The sequence below is a fragment of the Protopterus annectens genome, chromosome 10.part0 (genome assembly GCF_019279795.1).
Source record: "Protopterus annectens isolate FY-2018-M chromosome 10.part0, PAN1.0, whole genome shotgun sequence".
In the NCBI taxonomy this organism is placed as follows: Eukaryota; Metazoa; Chordata; order Ceratodontiformes; family Protopteridae; genus Protopterus; species Protopterus annectens.
This window is the reverse complement of record NC_056744.1, coordinates 1,566,050,990-1,566,069,198: the sequence shown is the minus strand read 5'-3', so window position 1 is coordinate 1,566,069,198 and position 18,209 is coordinate 1,566,050,990. Positions and strand designations below refer to the sequence as shown.

Here is an 18,209-nt window from a genome sequence, read left to right as displayed (position 1 = left end):
AGTACTGGTTGTATACTACATGTGACAACAATCTTCCATATTCTCCATATGTCTGGACTATGTGGTAGGGTTGCAAGACGGAAGCATTTTCTTACACAGAAAAACGTCCAGACCCAGCTAAAATTTCAAAACAATACATCAAGGCTCCCAAAAGCATGTGGGAAAATGTGTTATGGTCTGATGAGACCAAGGTTGAACTTTTTGCCCACAATTCCAAAAGGCAAATTTGGTGCAAAAACAACACTTTGCACCACCAAAAAAACACTGTCCCCACAGTGAAACATGATAGTGGCAGTATCATGGTTTGGGGTTGCTTTTCTCCAGCTGGAACTGGGGCTTTAGTCAAGGTGGAGGTAATTATGAACAATTACAAATACCAGTCACTTTTGGCCCAAAACCTTCAGGCGTCTTCTAGAAAACTGAAGATGAAGGGGAATTTCACCTTTCAACATGACAATTACCCCAAGCATACATCCAAATTGACAAAAGAATGGTTTCACCAGAAGAAAATTAAAGTACTGGAATGGCCCAGCCAGACCCCAGATCTAAATCCAATAGAAAATCTGTGGGGTGACCTGAAAAGGGCTGTGCACAACAGATGCCCTCGCAATCTGTCAGATTTGGAACACTTTTGCAAGGAAGAGTGGGCAAATATTATCAAGTCAAGATGTTACATGCTGATAGACTCCTGCCCAAAAAGACTGAATGTTGTAATTAAATCAAAAGGTGCTTCAACAAGGTATTAGTTTAAGGGTGTGCACACTTATGCAACCAGCATATTGTATGTTTTTTTATGTGGATGTGGAAACACAAGCAGCTGACCTTTTGCATGTGCAGGGTCTGGCAAGTATACCTAACAGTATGAGCACCTCAGCACACATGCACAGCTATTAAGTACTATTTGCACCATACACAATTAATGTCCTGCTTTAGCACAGAATATTTTTGGAATAGTGTCCATGGATATCTGCGTAGGTTCTTGAATCTCAGCCCATTAACCAATAGCTCAGCATAAGTGCACAGTGCTCAGTGCAAATCCTCAATAGTTGCCAATGGAGTACATGTAGAGCACATGCTTGATGCCCATCAGTAGGCTGCTATGAACCCCTTTGCCAATCTGGCATGGTGATATGCTACATTTTCAGCTCATTCAGTTGTTACTTGCAAAATAAGTGGTACCTCAGTGAGCAGTTTTTAGAAGGTGTTCAACAAATTTTCATGAAGAACTTTGAGGAAGATATCAGTGTAAAGGAGACTGTGGCACATCTGCATGCCTGACTGGATGGACTAGTAAATGATGCAGAAGTGAAGGTGTGGGCATGCCAGAAAAACTTCATCCAGAGTGAAGTTTCGAACTGGATTGCCAGGGAGCTTGGCAGATGGACCAGTATCATCTGGAGTGGCATATAACTCCACCTCTGTTATGATGACTTCCATCACAGAGATCAGGAATAACTGCTGGAGGGGATCAGTGATATGTTCGGACAACCCCTGGAGCCCTATGGTATGTGAAATATTCTGCACCTTAACACATTTTCTCTTCACTTTGCAGATATTATGCAGTTATTGTGCATTAATGATGTGTGCTTCCTCAGTATATCTGACACATTCAGGTAGATGTGATTATGTATACATAGTTAGTGAATTGTAGTGGGTGGCCACAGTGGTGCAGCGGTTAGCATTGCTGCCTCACAGCAAGAGGTTCTCTATTTCAATTCTCGGTGGGGTGCCTTCTGTGTGGAGTCTACATGTCCTCCCTGTGGTTGTGTGGGTTTCCTCCAGGTGCTCTGGTTTCCTCCCAAAGACATGCTGTAGGTGGATTAGACATTCTAAATTGGCCCTAGGCTTCTGTGGAAGGTAGGGTACCCTGGCAACTCAACACTGTAAAACTCCACTGCCAATCATGAGCAAACAAGTGAGCTGCTGTGGTGACCCCTAACCAGGAAAAGCCGAAAGAAGAAGTTAGTGAATTATAGTGCTCACATATTTATAATGCCTGGACTGTATTTCTGCTATCATGATTATTTGGATGTGTTATGATCAGTAAATCTGAGGTACTGCAGAATGAGTCAATATTACGGCATGGTTTTGCATTCCGTGGTTATCCATAGTTGGACAAAAGGTTAATTTTATGTATGGGTATTTTATAGCATAATATTCTTGCAACTATCAATGTCTCTGTGTGTGCCAGTGTTTGAACATACTGGTATGCAGTTAGAATAACTACTAGAAAAGAGATACTGATGGTATGTGGAATAGCTCAACAGGTTAGTAACCTACAAATAAAGTCAGAAGTTTAATGACTGTTCTGTGGGATCAAAACCTAAATAAGCTATTTGTATTTCCTAGAATGAACAACATTTTTGATGTACATTATTGCTATGATATTGTTGGCTGTACAGTTTGCTTGTATGTTATAAATGCTTCACTTATATGTGTAGTAAAGTATTAGTGTCGTTAAGCATAAGCACCTACAGCAGGTAAGTATTTCTTTGTTCTCCACGTATTATGCCTTATTCATTTCATGTGAATAATACTATTGAACTTTGGCATTACCCGTTTGACATACACTTAATTTCATAATGTCATTGTTGAATATGTATCACCAAGTATGAACATACACTAACTTATTTATGAATCACAGAATGACAGGATTGCAGGTGGGAAGGCATTTTAAACAGCATGGATCATGCAATTATACTTGGCGTTCAGTAATTGTTAATATGGAATCATGCAAATGCAGTAAAGCAGCAAAGGTAGCTGTATAGATACAGGCAGTCACTGTAATGTCAAATTAGGTGTGTGTGGGTTCAATCCCCACATCTGTCTTTTTGTTGCAGTTCTGTTATTATCTAATGATCTCCCTTTGTTATGTCATACAGTTCTACAGGGCATGTGCAAAACACACTTTTTTATAAATATTTACATGGTATAGCAACTACTCCATGTAGGCCGTGGACAACTAAGCAGATCATTAGCATCCACAAAGCCTTGTTATGTACAGTGATTATATAATGTTGGGACTCTGTAAACAAACGACTTTTAACAGCTATTTAGCACAGTGTCATGTTTATGCATATAACTGCGAATTATCTGCAGGAAATGCACACACACACACACACACACACACACACACACACACACACACACACACACACAAATACGTACATATACATATATGGCCTTAAGCTCAATGCCAAAAAATGTGTCGTCATCCCCTTGGGAAAAACCCGGTTCCCTTGAATTACCACATCAATGGTAGTCCACTGAATACAGAAGGCGTTATAAGAGATCTGGGAACACAGGTTGACAGCAACCTCTCTTTTGACCACCACATTGCCACTGTGGTCATAAAGTCCTTCTATGTGGCACATCTCATTACTAAGGGTTTTGCATCCAGGAAGAAAGAGGTCATTGTCTCCCTCTACTCTTCCCTCATTAGGCCAATCATTGAGTTCAATGCCCCATTTGGCATGTACCTCACTAGACACCTGCAACAACTGGAGAGGCTGCTAAAGTACTTCACAAAGAGGATCCTAGGCCTTGAACACTTGTCCTATATGGACAGACTCAAAAACTCCCAACTATTCTCTGTCTCCGATCATCTACTTAGAGGCGATCTCTGCTTGACTTACAAAGCCATCTCTGATCCAGCTTTGTTAGAAATGCTATATCTAAAGAAATCCTAATCCCTCCACACCACACGCTCCAGAGACCTCAACCTCATTACCACAATCAACAGAACATGCTGGAGGGATAGGTTCATAACCCAGAGACTGCCCATGCTATGGAATAGAGTTCCCATACATGTCAAGCAGAGCACCTCACTGGCCCTCTTCAAGAGAAATCTTGATGAGTGGATGGGAAATAGAAAATTCACCCCGGGGATCACTCCAGTGGCTCTACTCAACAGAGGCACTGGGAACTAAGGTCAGGTGGCACGATGCCAGGGTAATCCTATGGGCTAGGATTGTAAAGGCTCCAAGACCATTAGCCTAGTACACACCTACGAACCTATGAGCTTATATACCCATATGCATACCTATTTCTATATATTTTATGCATGTGGGTAATTATATACATTGTGTTTATTGATATACATATATGTATATGCATATATTATTGTTTTAATTACCACTACAGTTAATTATGTTACAGTTTTTGCCATCCACATAGTTGAATATGGGGTGCAAGATACGTTTGTACATACACATATCTACATAATGCTGTACATACAGAAATAAAATAGTTTCTTGATACGATCCCCTGCTCATGATGATGAGTGTGTCGATTTCTACATCATACAGCAGGACAGTACATTCAATAGTGCCTACTTTCTTAGTTAAAATAAATGTCTGTAACATGGGTTACATGTGTATTCACAACTCACACTTGGCAGAATTAAAGGACCTCATTTAACATCCTGTTATAGCACAATCATGTAGTTAGGCAAGTAGGGTTTTGGATTCTCATGTAGACATAGGTTTCTGATGTAGGATCAAAGCAGGAGTTGTTGTCAGAATCCTTGTCTACAAGATAATTCTATGTGGGCATGTATGACTACTTCTATGTGGTTATGGTACATGGGCTTGTTGTAATGTGTTAACATCTTTATGCTTTACATCTTTTGAAAGTATGTCATCAAGTCCAAGATTAAATTTGATGTACAGCTACATAAGACACATATTACTATATTTATAATAATTTTCTATGCTTTGTATATTCCCACAGCTACTGAGGACAAAGGATGCAATCGAGCTATATGCACATAGTGTATGCACCGACTGTATTAACCATGCTGGAAGAGAGGTATGCATACCTCAACCTCTTAGTGCAAGAAACCCAGACAAAGGCTAAAATAATCACAGATAAAGGTTCAAAAATAGGGAAAGATTTTAAATATTGCAGTCATAAACTTGACACTTGCTAGAATAATAGCATTTGTGTCAGAATGCATTTTCTGAAGTATATGAAATCTAAAAATGAAATGTATATCATTATTTAGTGAATTCAGTCTTCAGTAATTTGCCAGAAAACCACATTATGAGGTACAGACCAAAAATATGAGGGAAATATCTGGCCAGTCTGTAAAAACCTGGACAGCTTAGAGGTATGGAGGTATGGCTTTTGTTAGTTTTGCTGTTGTGGTTGTTCCTTTCATTTTAACGGGTTTTCATTGACTCCATTTATGAATGTTTATGTTATGTTATGCACTTGAAGTCAGTAATTGCAAATGTTTATACATGCTTCCTTCTACAATACCAATTATATATCCAAAGGGCTGTTATTGTTATGCATAATACACATACTGATCTCATTCCTATGTTTTCCATTGCAGGTTGTAGTGTGATGATCATTTTAATACTGTCTATTGTAATATAAGATTCACTTTGCTGACGCAACCAAATGATAGTCAGCTGTTATGTACCTCTCCTTGGAGTGTAGCTATGCCTGTATTTCTTAGGTGCAACTGCATGTGTGTTTGACACATCAGAACTGCATATGTTTTTGCAAATACCTGTATCAAGGTGGATTTTGGGTGCCTGTAACTTGCATTGTAGTCTGCCCTATAAACTCTGACATGAGCATATGTTGTTTTATGCTGACAGACAAATGTGATGTGTAACCTGTATTTGTTGGGGGATAGGGAATGTCATTTCCTGCTGAGGTTTCAATGATATATATTTACATATGTTACATATGTATAGCAGAATGTTGTTACAGTGTATATGGTCAGGATTTAAATAACCCACAATGCAACATTCACTGGTTTGCATACGCATTGCTTTCTTCCCATGCTGTGTTTACATATGGAGGTTTGGTTCATAACACACATCCAAGCTGGGGTTCATTTATGTGGTTTACAAGTCACTATCATGTTATTCTATGCTAATGTAGTACTGACACCAGTTATACAGGGGAGCATGTTTTTCAAGTGACAGTCTAAGGACTAGACAATGCTACATTTTTTTATGTGTGTTGTATAACTTGTGTACTATGTTGCCATATCCTATACCCTATAGCTCATGATAATGTTTTCAATTTTTGGGCAATAATCCTTGGTGTGTGCTGCAGATGTATGGTTTGTTGTCATTGAGAAACACGCAAATGTTGTCCTATTATTCCTGCAGTGCTACAAATTGTTTCAGACTGTGATTTCATTGAAAATCATTGTTTTTTTCATTTTTGGGGCTACAGTTACTCGTATTCACATATATTTGCAAAAATATTATCTATCTAGGGCTTAAATGGGACTTAGTAATGCACACATCCTTGTTTCATGCCAGTTCTTGTGTCTTTCGGCTTTTTCCGGTTAGGGGCCACTACAGCAGAACTCTGGTCCGCTAATGATTGGCAGTAGTTTTTTACATGCCGAGTTGCCAGCCCTGATGCACAACCCATGCCCATTCATGCATGTCTCCACACAGAAGACGCTCTAGCTGAGAATTGAACAGGACAATGTCTTACTGTGAGGCGACAACACTACTGCAGCACCACCACCCCAGTTCCTTGTTTCATGCCAGTGATGTTAACAATGTTATAGCCTCCTTTATAGTTTCATTCTGTTATGCATCCATATGGCCCAATATTGTTAGGATTCACATCCAGATCAGGAGAGGTCATTGTACCCCTGTACTCTTCACTTATCAGACCATTGATTGAGTACAACGCTGACATTCGGAATGTACCTTACCCGACACCTGCAGCAGTTGGAAAGACCCCAAAAGTTCCTCACCAAAAGGATAAAGGGGCTCAAACATATGTCATACGCTGCCCGACTGAAGAAACTCCAGCTCTATTCAGTCGCATACCGTCTGCTCAGAGGTGATCTGTGCCTGACATACAAGGCCATGTAAGTAGTAAGCAGCATATAACCTGTACCTGTTGTGTACTCCTACACATAGATTTTCTTGGAGAAACCTTCCAGTCCTTGAACAAGGGTGCCTCTATGTTTACCTTATTTCCTTGGCTGTCTTTTGATAATTAGCTAGGTTAGCAGAGTGCTTGGATTCTCCCCTGCTACTTTAAATTCCAATAGATGTTTTCCCTCCCTTCCCCCTCCCCCCAAGTGATTGCTCAGGTACAACACACCAAAGGTTTTAAAAACTCTGGATGTAATGTTTGCTCTAATTGCAACTGAAAGCCCTCCAGGTTTAGCATCTCTAGTAAGTGTCCCTGGACTAGTTGATATATTTTTTTTAGCTAAGTTCTATCTGGAAGGTGTAGCCCCGATCTGTTCGGTCTGCTCACTTCGCTCCCCACCCACCCTCCATATCATTACCTTTATACCTATCCATACAACCACACCCCCTCACTTCCTCCCAAATCCCCCACCCCTCTACTTCCTGTTCTCATACTACCTCCCTTCTTTTTTCCTCCCCACACATACCTACTATCCACTATCAAAGACTACTATACCTTACTGCCACCCCTTCCTCACATCCTCTGTTCTACATCCCATAAAGTGACATGTTTCTTACAACTCAAACTATACTCTTACCTTCTCTACTCCTTATACACTATCACCTCACCTCCTATCACTCACAGTTACCTACTCCCTATTTCCATCCCTCAAACACCACTCTTAACTCAAGTACTACACCACAACCCTATCTATTAATTTGTCCCTCCATCCTTCCCCCCACCACTCCCATTCCTAAAATAAAAATATCTCCCCCCTCCCCTTTAAAACAAAAAAACAAAGTCTACTTACTCAAATTAAAACCCCATTACAAACCTCTACTTCTATTGGTGGCATTCATCCTAACCCAGGCCCTACAGATACTACCCTGAACAATAACCCCCCTGTATCTAAACCTGCCTACCCCTCCAATCCACAAATACAAGTACAATTCTGCTCTATCACCATCAGGAGCCTTGTAAATAAAGTTCAAGAACTCCATGTTTGGATAGCTAACTATACTCCTGATATAGTTCCCCTAATTGAAACATGGTTAAAACCACACCATCTAGACAGTGAAATCATCCCTCCTGGCTATAATATCCTTAGATTAGATCGACCTAAAAGAAAAGGAGGAGGAGTCTCCATACTCTACTCCAATTGTCTCTCCCATATCAGTCCCGCACTAGACTTACCCTCCTTCTCACCAGCTGAACTCCTACTGACTAACTTCAAACTTAACAGTTTCAACACCATAACTGTTGCAGCAATCCATATTCCTCTTGGTGATAATATTAACATACTTGAGAACATCCTATCTCACCTCTCACATACCATCCACAATGAAATAATTATACTGGGAGATGTAAATATTGATTGGCTTACACTACAAGATCCCAACACTACTTCCTGTATAAACCTACATGGGTTTGAGCAGCTAATCACAACCCCAACCTACATTAATAAATCTCACCTACCAAGCTCTCGACTTGACTGGATATTGGTCTCCCACTCTCAAAACTATCATAACTCCCAAACCCTTCCAACTGCCCTCAGTGACCACTGTCCTATAACAGTTACCAGACATACTTCCCACCTTACCAAACCTAACAAATTTATTACCACCCACTCACTTTCGCATTTCTGTCCTAACTCCTTTATTCACCAACTCTCCAAAATTAACTGGTCTTACCTCACCACTCTTCCTTTAGATGAAGCTGTCCACTCCTTCAACACTACATTCCTAAACATTCTTAACTCCCTTGCTCCTCTTTGCACAATTAGAATAAAATCTAATACTGCTCCCTGGCTCACTAAATCTACCAGAACCCTCATAAAAGACGGGGATAGGATTTGGAAAATGTGGACTAAATCTAGGACCCCTTCTCTTCTTCAGAAATACAAAGAACTCAGAAATAAAATTAAAAAAAATCATCCATTATGACAAAATAAATTTCTACGCCAATCCTCTACTCTCAAATCAGACCCAAAGAAATTCTGGAGCTCTATTAAACAGACTCTTCCTTCAGGAAATCCTTCTTTTCCTAACCCATGTCCCAATGCAACACCTGAAGACATAGCCAGCACATTTAAGAATCATTTTATAAACTCAATAACCTCCATAATAAATTCTCTCCCCCCAGAAACAACACTAGCACCTCCACAAACTCTATACCTCTTCCAAATCCTCCTAACTCCTTCTCTCTAAAAGCAGTATCAACTAACTATGTAAAGTCATTACTCTCTAAACTTAAATTTTGCTCCCCATCTGTTGACAAGCTACCCTCTTACTTCCTGCAGATTACTTCTGAACGTCTTGCCTATCCTGTATCCATCTTAATCAACCGATCCATTTCTGAATCCTATGTCCCCACTATATGGAAGAATTTCTTTACTCTGCCCATTCACAAAGGGGGCAACTCCTCAGACATATCCAACTTCAGACATATTGCCATACTTTCTCCACTCTCAAAAATCCTAGAGAAATGCATTCACAAGCAGGTAATGCATTATCTTCACCAGGAAAACCTTCTCACACCCACACAGCATGGTTTCCTTCCCAAGCATAGTACAACTACTGCCCTCATATCATTCATCAACATAGTCTCCCTAGCTCGGGATAACAATAAACTTGTCTCATGCCTATTCCTTGACCTTTCTAAAGCCTTTGACACTGTCTCTCACCCAGTCCTTCTAGATAAACTCACTAACTTACATTTATTTCCCTCTACTATCACCTGGTTCTCCAGCTATCTCTCTACCCATCAGCAATCAGTTAAATGGCTCTCTGTACTATCCTCCCCTCTCACTATACAAATGGGAGTCCCCCAAGGGTCCATACCTGGATCACAACTCTTTAATATTTTCACCAACTTGTTGTACTCCTCTTGTCCCCAGTCATCTCTTGTGCAATATGCTGATGCCTCAACTGCTATAACCATTGCTGACAATCCAACTGACCTCCACTCAACTACCCAGGAATCCTTCCACACCATTGAGACTTGGCTTAGTGATAACAAACTAATACTTAATCCAAAAAAACTAAGCTCCTACTCTTCCTCACTAAAAACATCACCACACTCAAAAGTACATTTACCATGTTATCCTGCAACAACACTGTCATCTCAGCTGAATCTAGTACTAAATTGCTAGGTGTTACAATAGATGATCAGCTTAAGTTTGATCTCCATATTACTAACTCAGTAAAAAGAACTCACCAGAAACTTGGACACCTTTTCCGTAGCAAGAAATACTTAACTAACACTGCTCGAATAACTCTCTCCCAGGCTTTATTACTCCCAACACTCCTGTACAGCTGCCAAATATTCAAAAACCTAAATTCCGCACTTATTAACAAGCTTAAAACTACCTATAATAAGATCGCAAGATTTGCAGCTAACCAAACCTACAAGTCACACCACTGCTTAGCACTACAGCAACTAGACTGGCTAGAATTCCCTCAGCTGCTCCAACTATACTAACTACAAATCATCCACTTTATCCTCTATCTACCCTCATTCTGCCCCAGCCTCTCCACTATCATATCCAAATATTCCCCTGTTAGGATGCTACGCAGCTCAAATCAGGAATTATTAGACATCTATAACCCAAAACCAAAATAGGCTGCCTTCTCTATAACTGTAACCCAGCTACATCCTGGAACCAACTCCCCTTGGAAATAAAATCCCTCCAGCAAAGCAAAAGTTTCAAATTAGCGACAAGGAAATACCTAAAAACAAAGTAGTCTTGCCACTGTAGCCAACCACCCTGAAACCACCATCCTTTCCCCACCTCACTCAATGTATCTCTAACACTATTCCCCTGCCTCTTCTACCTCTTCCCTTCCTCTATCTTCAACCACTCTTAATTCTTACAGTCTCAAAACAACCTACCTGTCTAGTCTGTCTCCTATACTCTACCTCCCCTACATCTCCTACTAGCCATTCTTACTTTCCTTTCTTGTTTCCAAACTCCTATACAACTAGATCCTACCCACTTTAAATAAGCATCTGCCTAACTATTAACTCATCTTGCTCTAAGCAGCTTAAATAATATTGTAACTAGTCACATTTTCTTCTGCTAATTGTTTAAAACCTTGTTTGTAACAACTCATATACTTGTCTGCCAATTGTTAATACTCTGTATAAATGAATTGTCTGAGGAGCTTTTTTCTGTCCAGGTCTCTGCTTGTAAGATCCTATAGCTGATTGTTACTACTATGCTATTAAAATGTAATAAATTGTTTTCTAGTCCTGAGGAGCCTTTCTCCCTGGGTCTCTGCTGAAAATGAGCCAAAAGCTCAGCCAGACTAACCCAGTTAACAAATGTAAAATAAATAAATAAATAAAAAGAGATCGCCTCTAAGTAGGCGATATGAGACAGAGAATAGTTGGAGGTTTTTCTTACCTTGTCTGCACAGTAAACAGCACTGTAGATTGCAGTCTGTCATTGAACACAAAGCTGTCATACTAAAAGTGTTCATGTGACTACATTATCAGTGGCATTACCTTTCTCACTAAGTGTAGGCTGATTATGAAACTCAAGTATGTTGTTAATATTATTGTTCACTTTATTAGCAATGATGACTTTGGGATATAATACAAAGGGAGTTTTAATATATTTATCTTCTTGATGAAGCAGTGCTGCTATAATACTTGTCAGTTAAATATTTTAAGATCTGTCAGGGAACAAGAGAAGAGTTAAGTGAAGTATGTGTAACGACATCACTACTGAGGTCTCCTTCAACATCACTGGTCAAGGATGGTACAGCCATTTCAGGTACCTGTGAGACAAGACCCTGGCACTCTACACCATTTTGTTTCTTTTTTCTAGCATTTTTAGTGTTATTAACTGCCTTTGCCTTTTTTGGAAACAACCTGAATAGTATTACTTGGATGTCTGGATAATAAGACTACTTCATTTATAAGATGGCCACGTAGATTTCAGGGCTAAATCTTCACTTCTGATGTGTATATATAGATATATATATATATATATATATATATATATATATATATATATATATATATATATATATATATATATATATATATATATATGGGTCCTGGCTGTATCGTTGAAAGTACGGTTCATCGAACCGTATTTTGTCGAACCCAGTTTAGCGAAAGTGCATTTTGTCGAAAAAAAAAAAAAACATGCAGTTTGCATGTAAAATTAGTTGCACAGCAATGTATACTGTTGCTGTACAACTAAGGAAACCCTTGTTGAGATCGTGGTACAGTGTGGATAAGGGAATTTTCCCTTTTCCCCAATGTAGTGCGATCTTGGAGTGAGAATGTTAAAGTAGGGGGTTGAGGGGCAGGGGGGCTTGCCCCCCTGCATGACACTGTTTAATGTGTTATTTATTTTTTTATTTACTTTTAGTGTTTTTGTTTTACGAAAGTGCATTTTCAATAGAATGCACTTTCGTGGAAGTGAGTTATCAAAAATATGGTTCGATGAACTGTATTTTCGATAAATCAACGTAGAGCCATATATATATATATATATATATATATATATATATATATATATATATATATATATATATATATATATATATTTTTTTTTTTTTATTATTATTATTATTATTATAGCCCCGACTGTTTCTTACTGGGTTTGCCTCACTGTACTTTAGACGGTATAGCTACATCCATGATAGATTATAAAGGTATAGGGTTAGAGACCATTTTATACTCAATCTTTTGTGTTTTCAAGTGCTTGATATACAAATATATCCATTTATACATTTTATACTCACACACACACACACACACACACACACACACACACACACACACACACACACACACACACATATCGATAGATACAGATAAGATAAAAAGGTGGCTGTAGTCTAAATCTTTAAATAATAGCTAGCTACTACAATCTGCATGTCATATGATATACTTTATGTTAATGCCCATTCAAAGTTAAGACTTCACGGACGTTAGACCTCACACATAAACTCTATCATATTTGCTTGCTATCTAGGCATTGCAGGGATCCTGTGGAAGGAAATGGTGATGGTATATGTCTGGGTTCATTCAGTGACTGAAATAGGCTTGAGAATGAAGGGAAGAGAAGAAGAAAGTCAAGATGAAGGCAATGATAAATGATGTATGTCTCCATGGAGAAATGCTAACAGTACAATAGAGTTCTGTGGTGGCAGCAAATTACAAGTAAATGCCTTTTGTCTCATAATATGTAAATAAATGGCCATGTACCTCAAACTGAGAGATAAATTAAGCAACATAAGGGGAGGGGAGATGAGGGACCATAATCAGACAGATGTGATGAGCTTGGTGCTTCGTGTTACCAGAGATATTTTAAAGCAAGCCAAAGAATTAACAATAATGTCTGTCTCAGATGTTACAAGTCATGGGGAATAAAGAGAAGAAACATGAAAGTAAGGGGGCATGTCTAGTCAAAGAAGTGGTCAACAGTATGTGGGTCAAAGTTGTAGGATGACTGTACTGAAAGGAAGAGTAAGACATTGCTAAGGGAGATGTTAGAGGAGACATGTTTGGAGGAAAGCTGATGCTTGAGAACAGGAAGTTAAAGCAGAAAATAAATATGTGTCTTGCAGCTTAAGCCTCGAGAAGTGAACACTGAAAATGTGCAGGCTCAAAATTTAGTTAGCACAATTCAAAGAAACTGATCTACTGGATTTAGAGGCTCGAGGTGGACAGACAAGACATTAAACTGAGAATACCATTATTCTTCATATGGATGGCCGTAGTTTAATTTGGACCACAGGCTGGAATGAGTAGGATATTTATTTTTGGAAAGTATTATCTAGAATGGAGTTTGTCCCCCTACAGAAGTGTTAAGATATAGGTTTAATCATTTTGGTTCACTTTTACTAGATGTCAGTATACAGCAGCAGCCTTGCAGCTTTCTTCACCATCTGGGTACTTGATGTATTGCTAAAACGATGTCCTTTTGTGTCACCAATTTGCACACCCTTTTTTCCGTGGATGAAGTGGTTTGTCTCAGTATGCACTTTATGCCTTACTTACTTTCACAAGATGGGAGTGATGACCATCCTTGAGCCGTGCATGTTACGGTTTCATCTCCATAGATCGTGTAGCTTCGATTGCAGATGTATGTCACATTTTCACCAATTTTATAGGAGTTCTTCTTAGGTAAATATACTCCATATGTTGTTTCTGGGGGTGTTCCACATTCAAATTCTGCGAAAGACAAAATAATATATAAAGAATACTAACATTCATTAGTAGGTTGCAAAATATACAGGAAAGTATATGAAATGAACTAGGCATTAGTTACTGAATTTTTATTTTGAAACTGCGTAATTTTAGTCATTAAACACTTTCTACCATTTGAGAAGATATGGTAAGTCCTAAAAAATAGTTAATAAAATGTATAACTAAAGGATCTGTGTTTTCAGTAACAAGTGCAAGTTAACAAAATTTGGGAATCGGATATAACCTTCTTGTCATATAAAACACCAAATTATACAATTTGTCATGCAAAATGTATACTATTTTAGCAATAACTGATGTGTGGGTGTGGTATGTTAATTTACCATGGTTGGTGTGGTTTAATCATAAGGTCAAAGCCGCAGTGATTAAACAAAGGCAACCATTGGTAAATCTTTATTATACAATTCTTCCTCTAAAACGTGCATGCTGATTGGCCAGCCCAACCAGCGTGCCCGTTGTAAATCCCTCAATATACTAACGGAAAAAGGTCCAGTCGCCCGGACTTTTTCCATTAGTATAAAACACTGTCTCGCTATGTTAAAAGAGTTTAACATATCTCACAGGTTTAAAAAGCAACGAGATCTCTGTTGCTTTTTTAAAGCTGTCTGCTATGTTAAACTCATTTAACATAGCGACACAGTGTAAAAAGCAACAGAGATCGTTTTTAAAGTCTCGCTATGTTAAATGGGTTTAACATAGCGAGACAGCTTTAAAATAAGCAACGGAGATCTCCGTTATTTTAAAGCTGTCTCGCCATGTTAAACCCATTTAACATAGCGAGACAGTAAAAGCAATGGAGATCTTGCATTCTCCGTTGCTTTTGCCCACAACTCTGATGTACTGCGAGGCATGCACAGTACATCAGAACAGCCGAATACCAGACAGCTGCGGAAGGGCAGCAAAGAGGCATTATACAATGCCATTATTTAAGAAAAGTAATTATTTCTTTTCTTAAATAATGTCATTATATAGCAATAACCACTTCTGGGTGTGGGTAATGCGGATTTAACCACGGTTGTCTTTGTTTGGTGCCTCGGGCTTTGCCCTCGGGACCAAACCACGCCAACCGTGGTTAAATCCCGCATTACCCACACCCAGGCGTGGGTTATTGCTATAATATACTCACACCCACAAGTTGGTTATTGCTATTATACAATGACATTATTTAAGAAAGAAATTACTTACTTTTCTTAAATAATGTCTTTGTATAATGGTGCCATGGTGTTCTTCTATGTTGTTTCTGCATTCTTCTGCTTTGCTGATGTACTGCACATGCGTATGGGACTTAAGTTCTCATGCTTACACAGTGCATCAGTGCTTTGGAAAGCAAGCAAAGGAGAAAGGAAGATTTCTGCTGATTCTTTTTTTGTTTTGTTTTTTTTTTTTTTGAAAAAAAAATTGTGAAATCCAGACAGTTTAGAGGTAGGTGAGAAACAGGACAAAAAATATAACACCCCTGTGTTATATAAATACCCCTGTACTCTTCACTTATCAGACCAATGATTGAGTACAACGCCCCATTCGGAATGTACCTTACCCGACACCTGCAGCAGTTGGAAAGACCCCAAAAGTTCCTCACCAAAAGAATAAAGGGGCTCAAACATATGTCATACGATGCCCGACTGAAGAAACTCCAGCTCTATTCAGTCGCATACCGTCTGCTCAGAGGTGATCTGTGCCTGACATACAAGGCCATGTCCAACCCGGAATTAATGGACATGCTCCACCTCAAAAAATCCAAATCCACCAGAGCCACGAGAGCAAGAGACTTAAACCTCAACACGGATATAAATAGGACGTGCTGAGGGACAGATTCATCACCCAGAGACTCCCTACACTATGGAACAGAATCCCAGTCCATGTGAGGCAGAGCCCCTCACTGACTCTGTTCAAGAGAAATCTTGACGAGTGGATGGGAGATCGTAGGTTTACCCCGGGAATCATCTCTGTATCACTGCTGGACAGAGGCACAGCAAACTAATGGGTATAGTATTCTCATCCTAAGGGGTGGTGAAAGCCACACACACTCTGGCTAGGCTTATAAATGCCCTAGGGCAGATAGCCTAGTATGAACCTATGAACCTATGAACAGAAATCAGGTATGTTTTTGCATAACATAACCAATTTTCCTTGTATTTTCTCTACTCTCCATATGTACCTCTTGACCTCTTAGCTCAAGAAAACTCCAAAACCTTAGCTTATATTAATAGAAGAAAGACCAGTTCGACTTCAGCAGATAGACTTTTTTCTATTGGTATATGCTCAATTTTACAATGGGTACACTGGTTGGGCTGACCAATCAGCATGCCCATTTTTGCATGCAAACAAGCTAACGCTTTATAATTTGCAATATATTTTTTGATGAAGATGACCGCTGTTTTGTAACTGAAAGCAACTACAATGATGTCTCCCTGCCTGAATCAGTATATAGGCTACTACATTTCCATGCTAATTACACCAACAACTTATTTATTTGTTGATATTTGTTTATTAGAAAACTCTGAGTGGGCACAGCTGCCCTTTGTCAGAGGATTCCCAGGGAGAACATTTGCTCCAAGGTAACATATTTAATGCAGGCAGTATTTACAATAATGCATTTTATAATGCAGTTTCAGTGAATACGTAGCATAATAGTCAGTATAACAAGATTTGTGTTGATATTCACAAACATTAATATACAAGCATTGTGCTGAGAATTTACAGCTAGAAGAGTGATGTATAACACAGGTAGGAGTAAGTTAAGCACAAAAGTGTGATGTATTAGTGGGATAAACATGTTTAAATGCTAATAAAAAGTTAACACAAGAAAGTCTAATAAGGCAGGTTAGCAAGTGTGTTCTGCATGTGAAATCCTTTACATAGGTTCATAGGTAGGTACTAGGCTATCTGCCTGAGGGCATTTATAAGCCTAGCCAGAAGATGTCGGCTTTTGCCGCCTCATTGATTAATTAACTGAGCCTCTGTCAAGCAGATCCAATCAAGTGATCCCGAGGTATATTTTCTGTTACCCATCCACTCGTCAAGATTTTTCTTGAAGAGTGTTAGTGAGGGGTTCTGCCTGATGTAATTTGGAATTTTGTTCCAAAGTATGGGGAGTCTCTGTGACAGGAATCTATCCCTCCAGCATGTTCTGTTTATTGTTGTGATGAGGTTTAGCTGACTAGAGCGCTTGGCTCGCAGTGACTTGGATTTCTTTAGGTGGAGCATTTCCATCAATTCTGAGTTGGACATGGCTTTGTAAGTCAGGCAGAGATCACCTCTGAGTAAGCGATATGCCACGGAGTACAGCCGGAGTTTTTTCAGTCGGGCTGCATAGGACATATGTTTGAGATCAGTAATCCTCTTGGTGAGGTACTTTTGTGGTCTTTCCAGCTGTTGGAAGTGTCTTGTGAGGTACATCCCAAATGGGGCATTATATATACTCTATGATGGGTCTGATAAGTAACGAGTAGAGGGGCACTATAACCTCTTTATTTCTAGATGTGAACCCCTTAGTAATTAGATGGGTCACATAGAAGGATTTCCTAACTACTTTGGCAATATGATTGTCAAAGGAGAGATTACTATCTACCTGGGACCCCAGATCTCTTATTACGTCTTCTGTATTAAGGGGGCTGCCACCTATGTGGTAATACGTGGGTGTTTTGTTTTTCCCAAATGGGATGACTATGCATTTTTTGTCATTTAGCTTGAGGCCATGACTTTGACACAAGGTGTCCATCTCAGTAAGGCCCTTTTGGAGGATGTCCGTTTCAGCTGGAGAGTCAAGTTATGGCTCCCAGTTTGCAGTCATCTGCAAACTTGGTTAGCCATAGTCCTCCTGTGTTTGCCTGTACTTCTGAGAAGTATATGCTGAACAGTAGGGGTCCCAGGAGTGAGCCTTGTGGGACACCACTTGTGACTGGTTTAGAGTCGGACCTGGAGCCCGCTATTCTTACTGTGTGAGTTCTGTCTGTAAGCCAGTTGGCAACCCATCTCATCACGTAGGGGTTTACGTTCAGGCTGGTGAGTTTTTCTGTAATACCTGAGTGGGGAATGGTGTTGAAAGCCTTGGAGAGGTCAAGGTAGGCTGTGTGAAC

General features: G+C 39.4%; 1 protein-coding gene across 3 annotated transcripts in view; it reads right to left on the bottom strand.

Moving 5' to 3' along the window:
* LOC122813734 (coagulation factor XIII B chain-like) overlaps positions 1-18,209 on the bottom strand; it is a 483,965-nt gene that overhangs the window by 392,811 nt on the left and 72,945 nt on the right. For all 3 annotated transcript variants that reach the window (XM_044086206.1, XM_044086207.1, XM_044086205.1), the window contains exon 3: positions 13,924-14,097. In XM_044086206.1, coding sequence (XP_043942141.1) covers positions 13,924-14,097 — 174 coding nt within the window. The remainder of the gene's footprint in view (positions 1-13,923; positions 14,098-18,209) is intronic.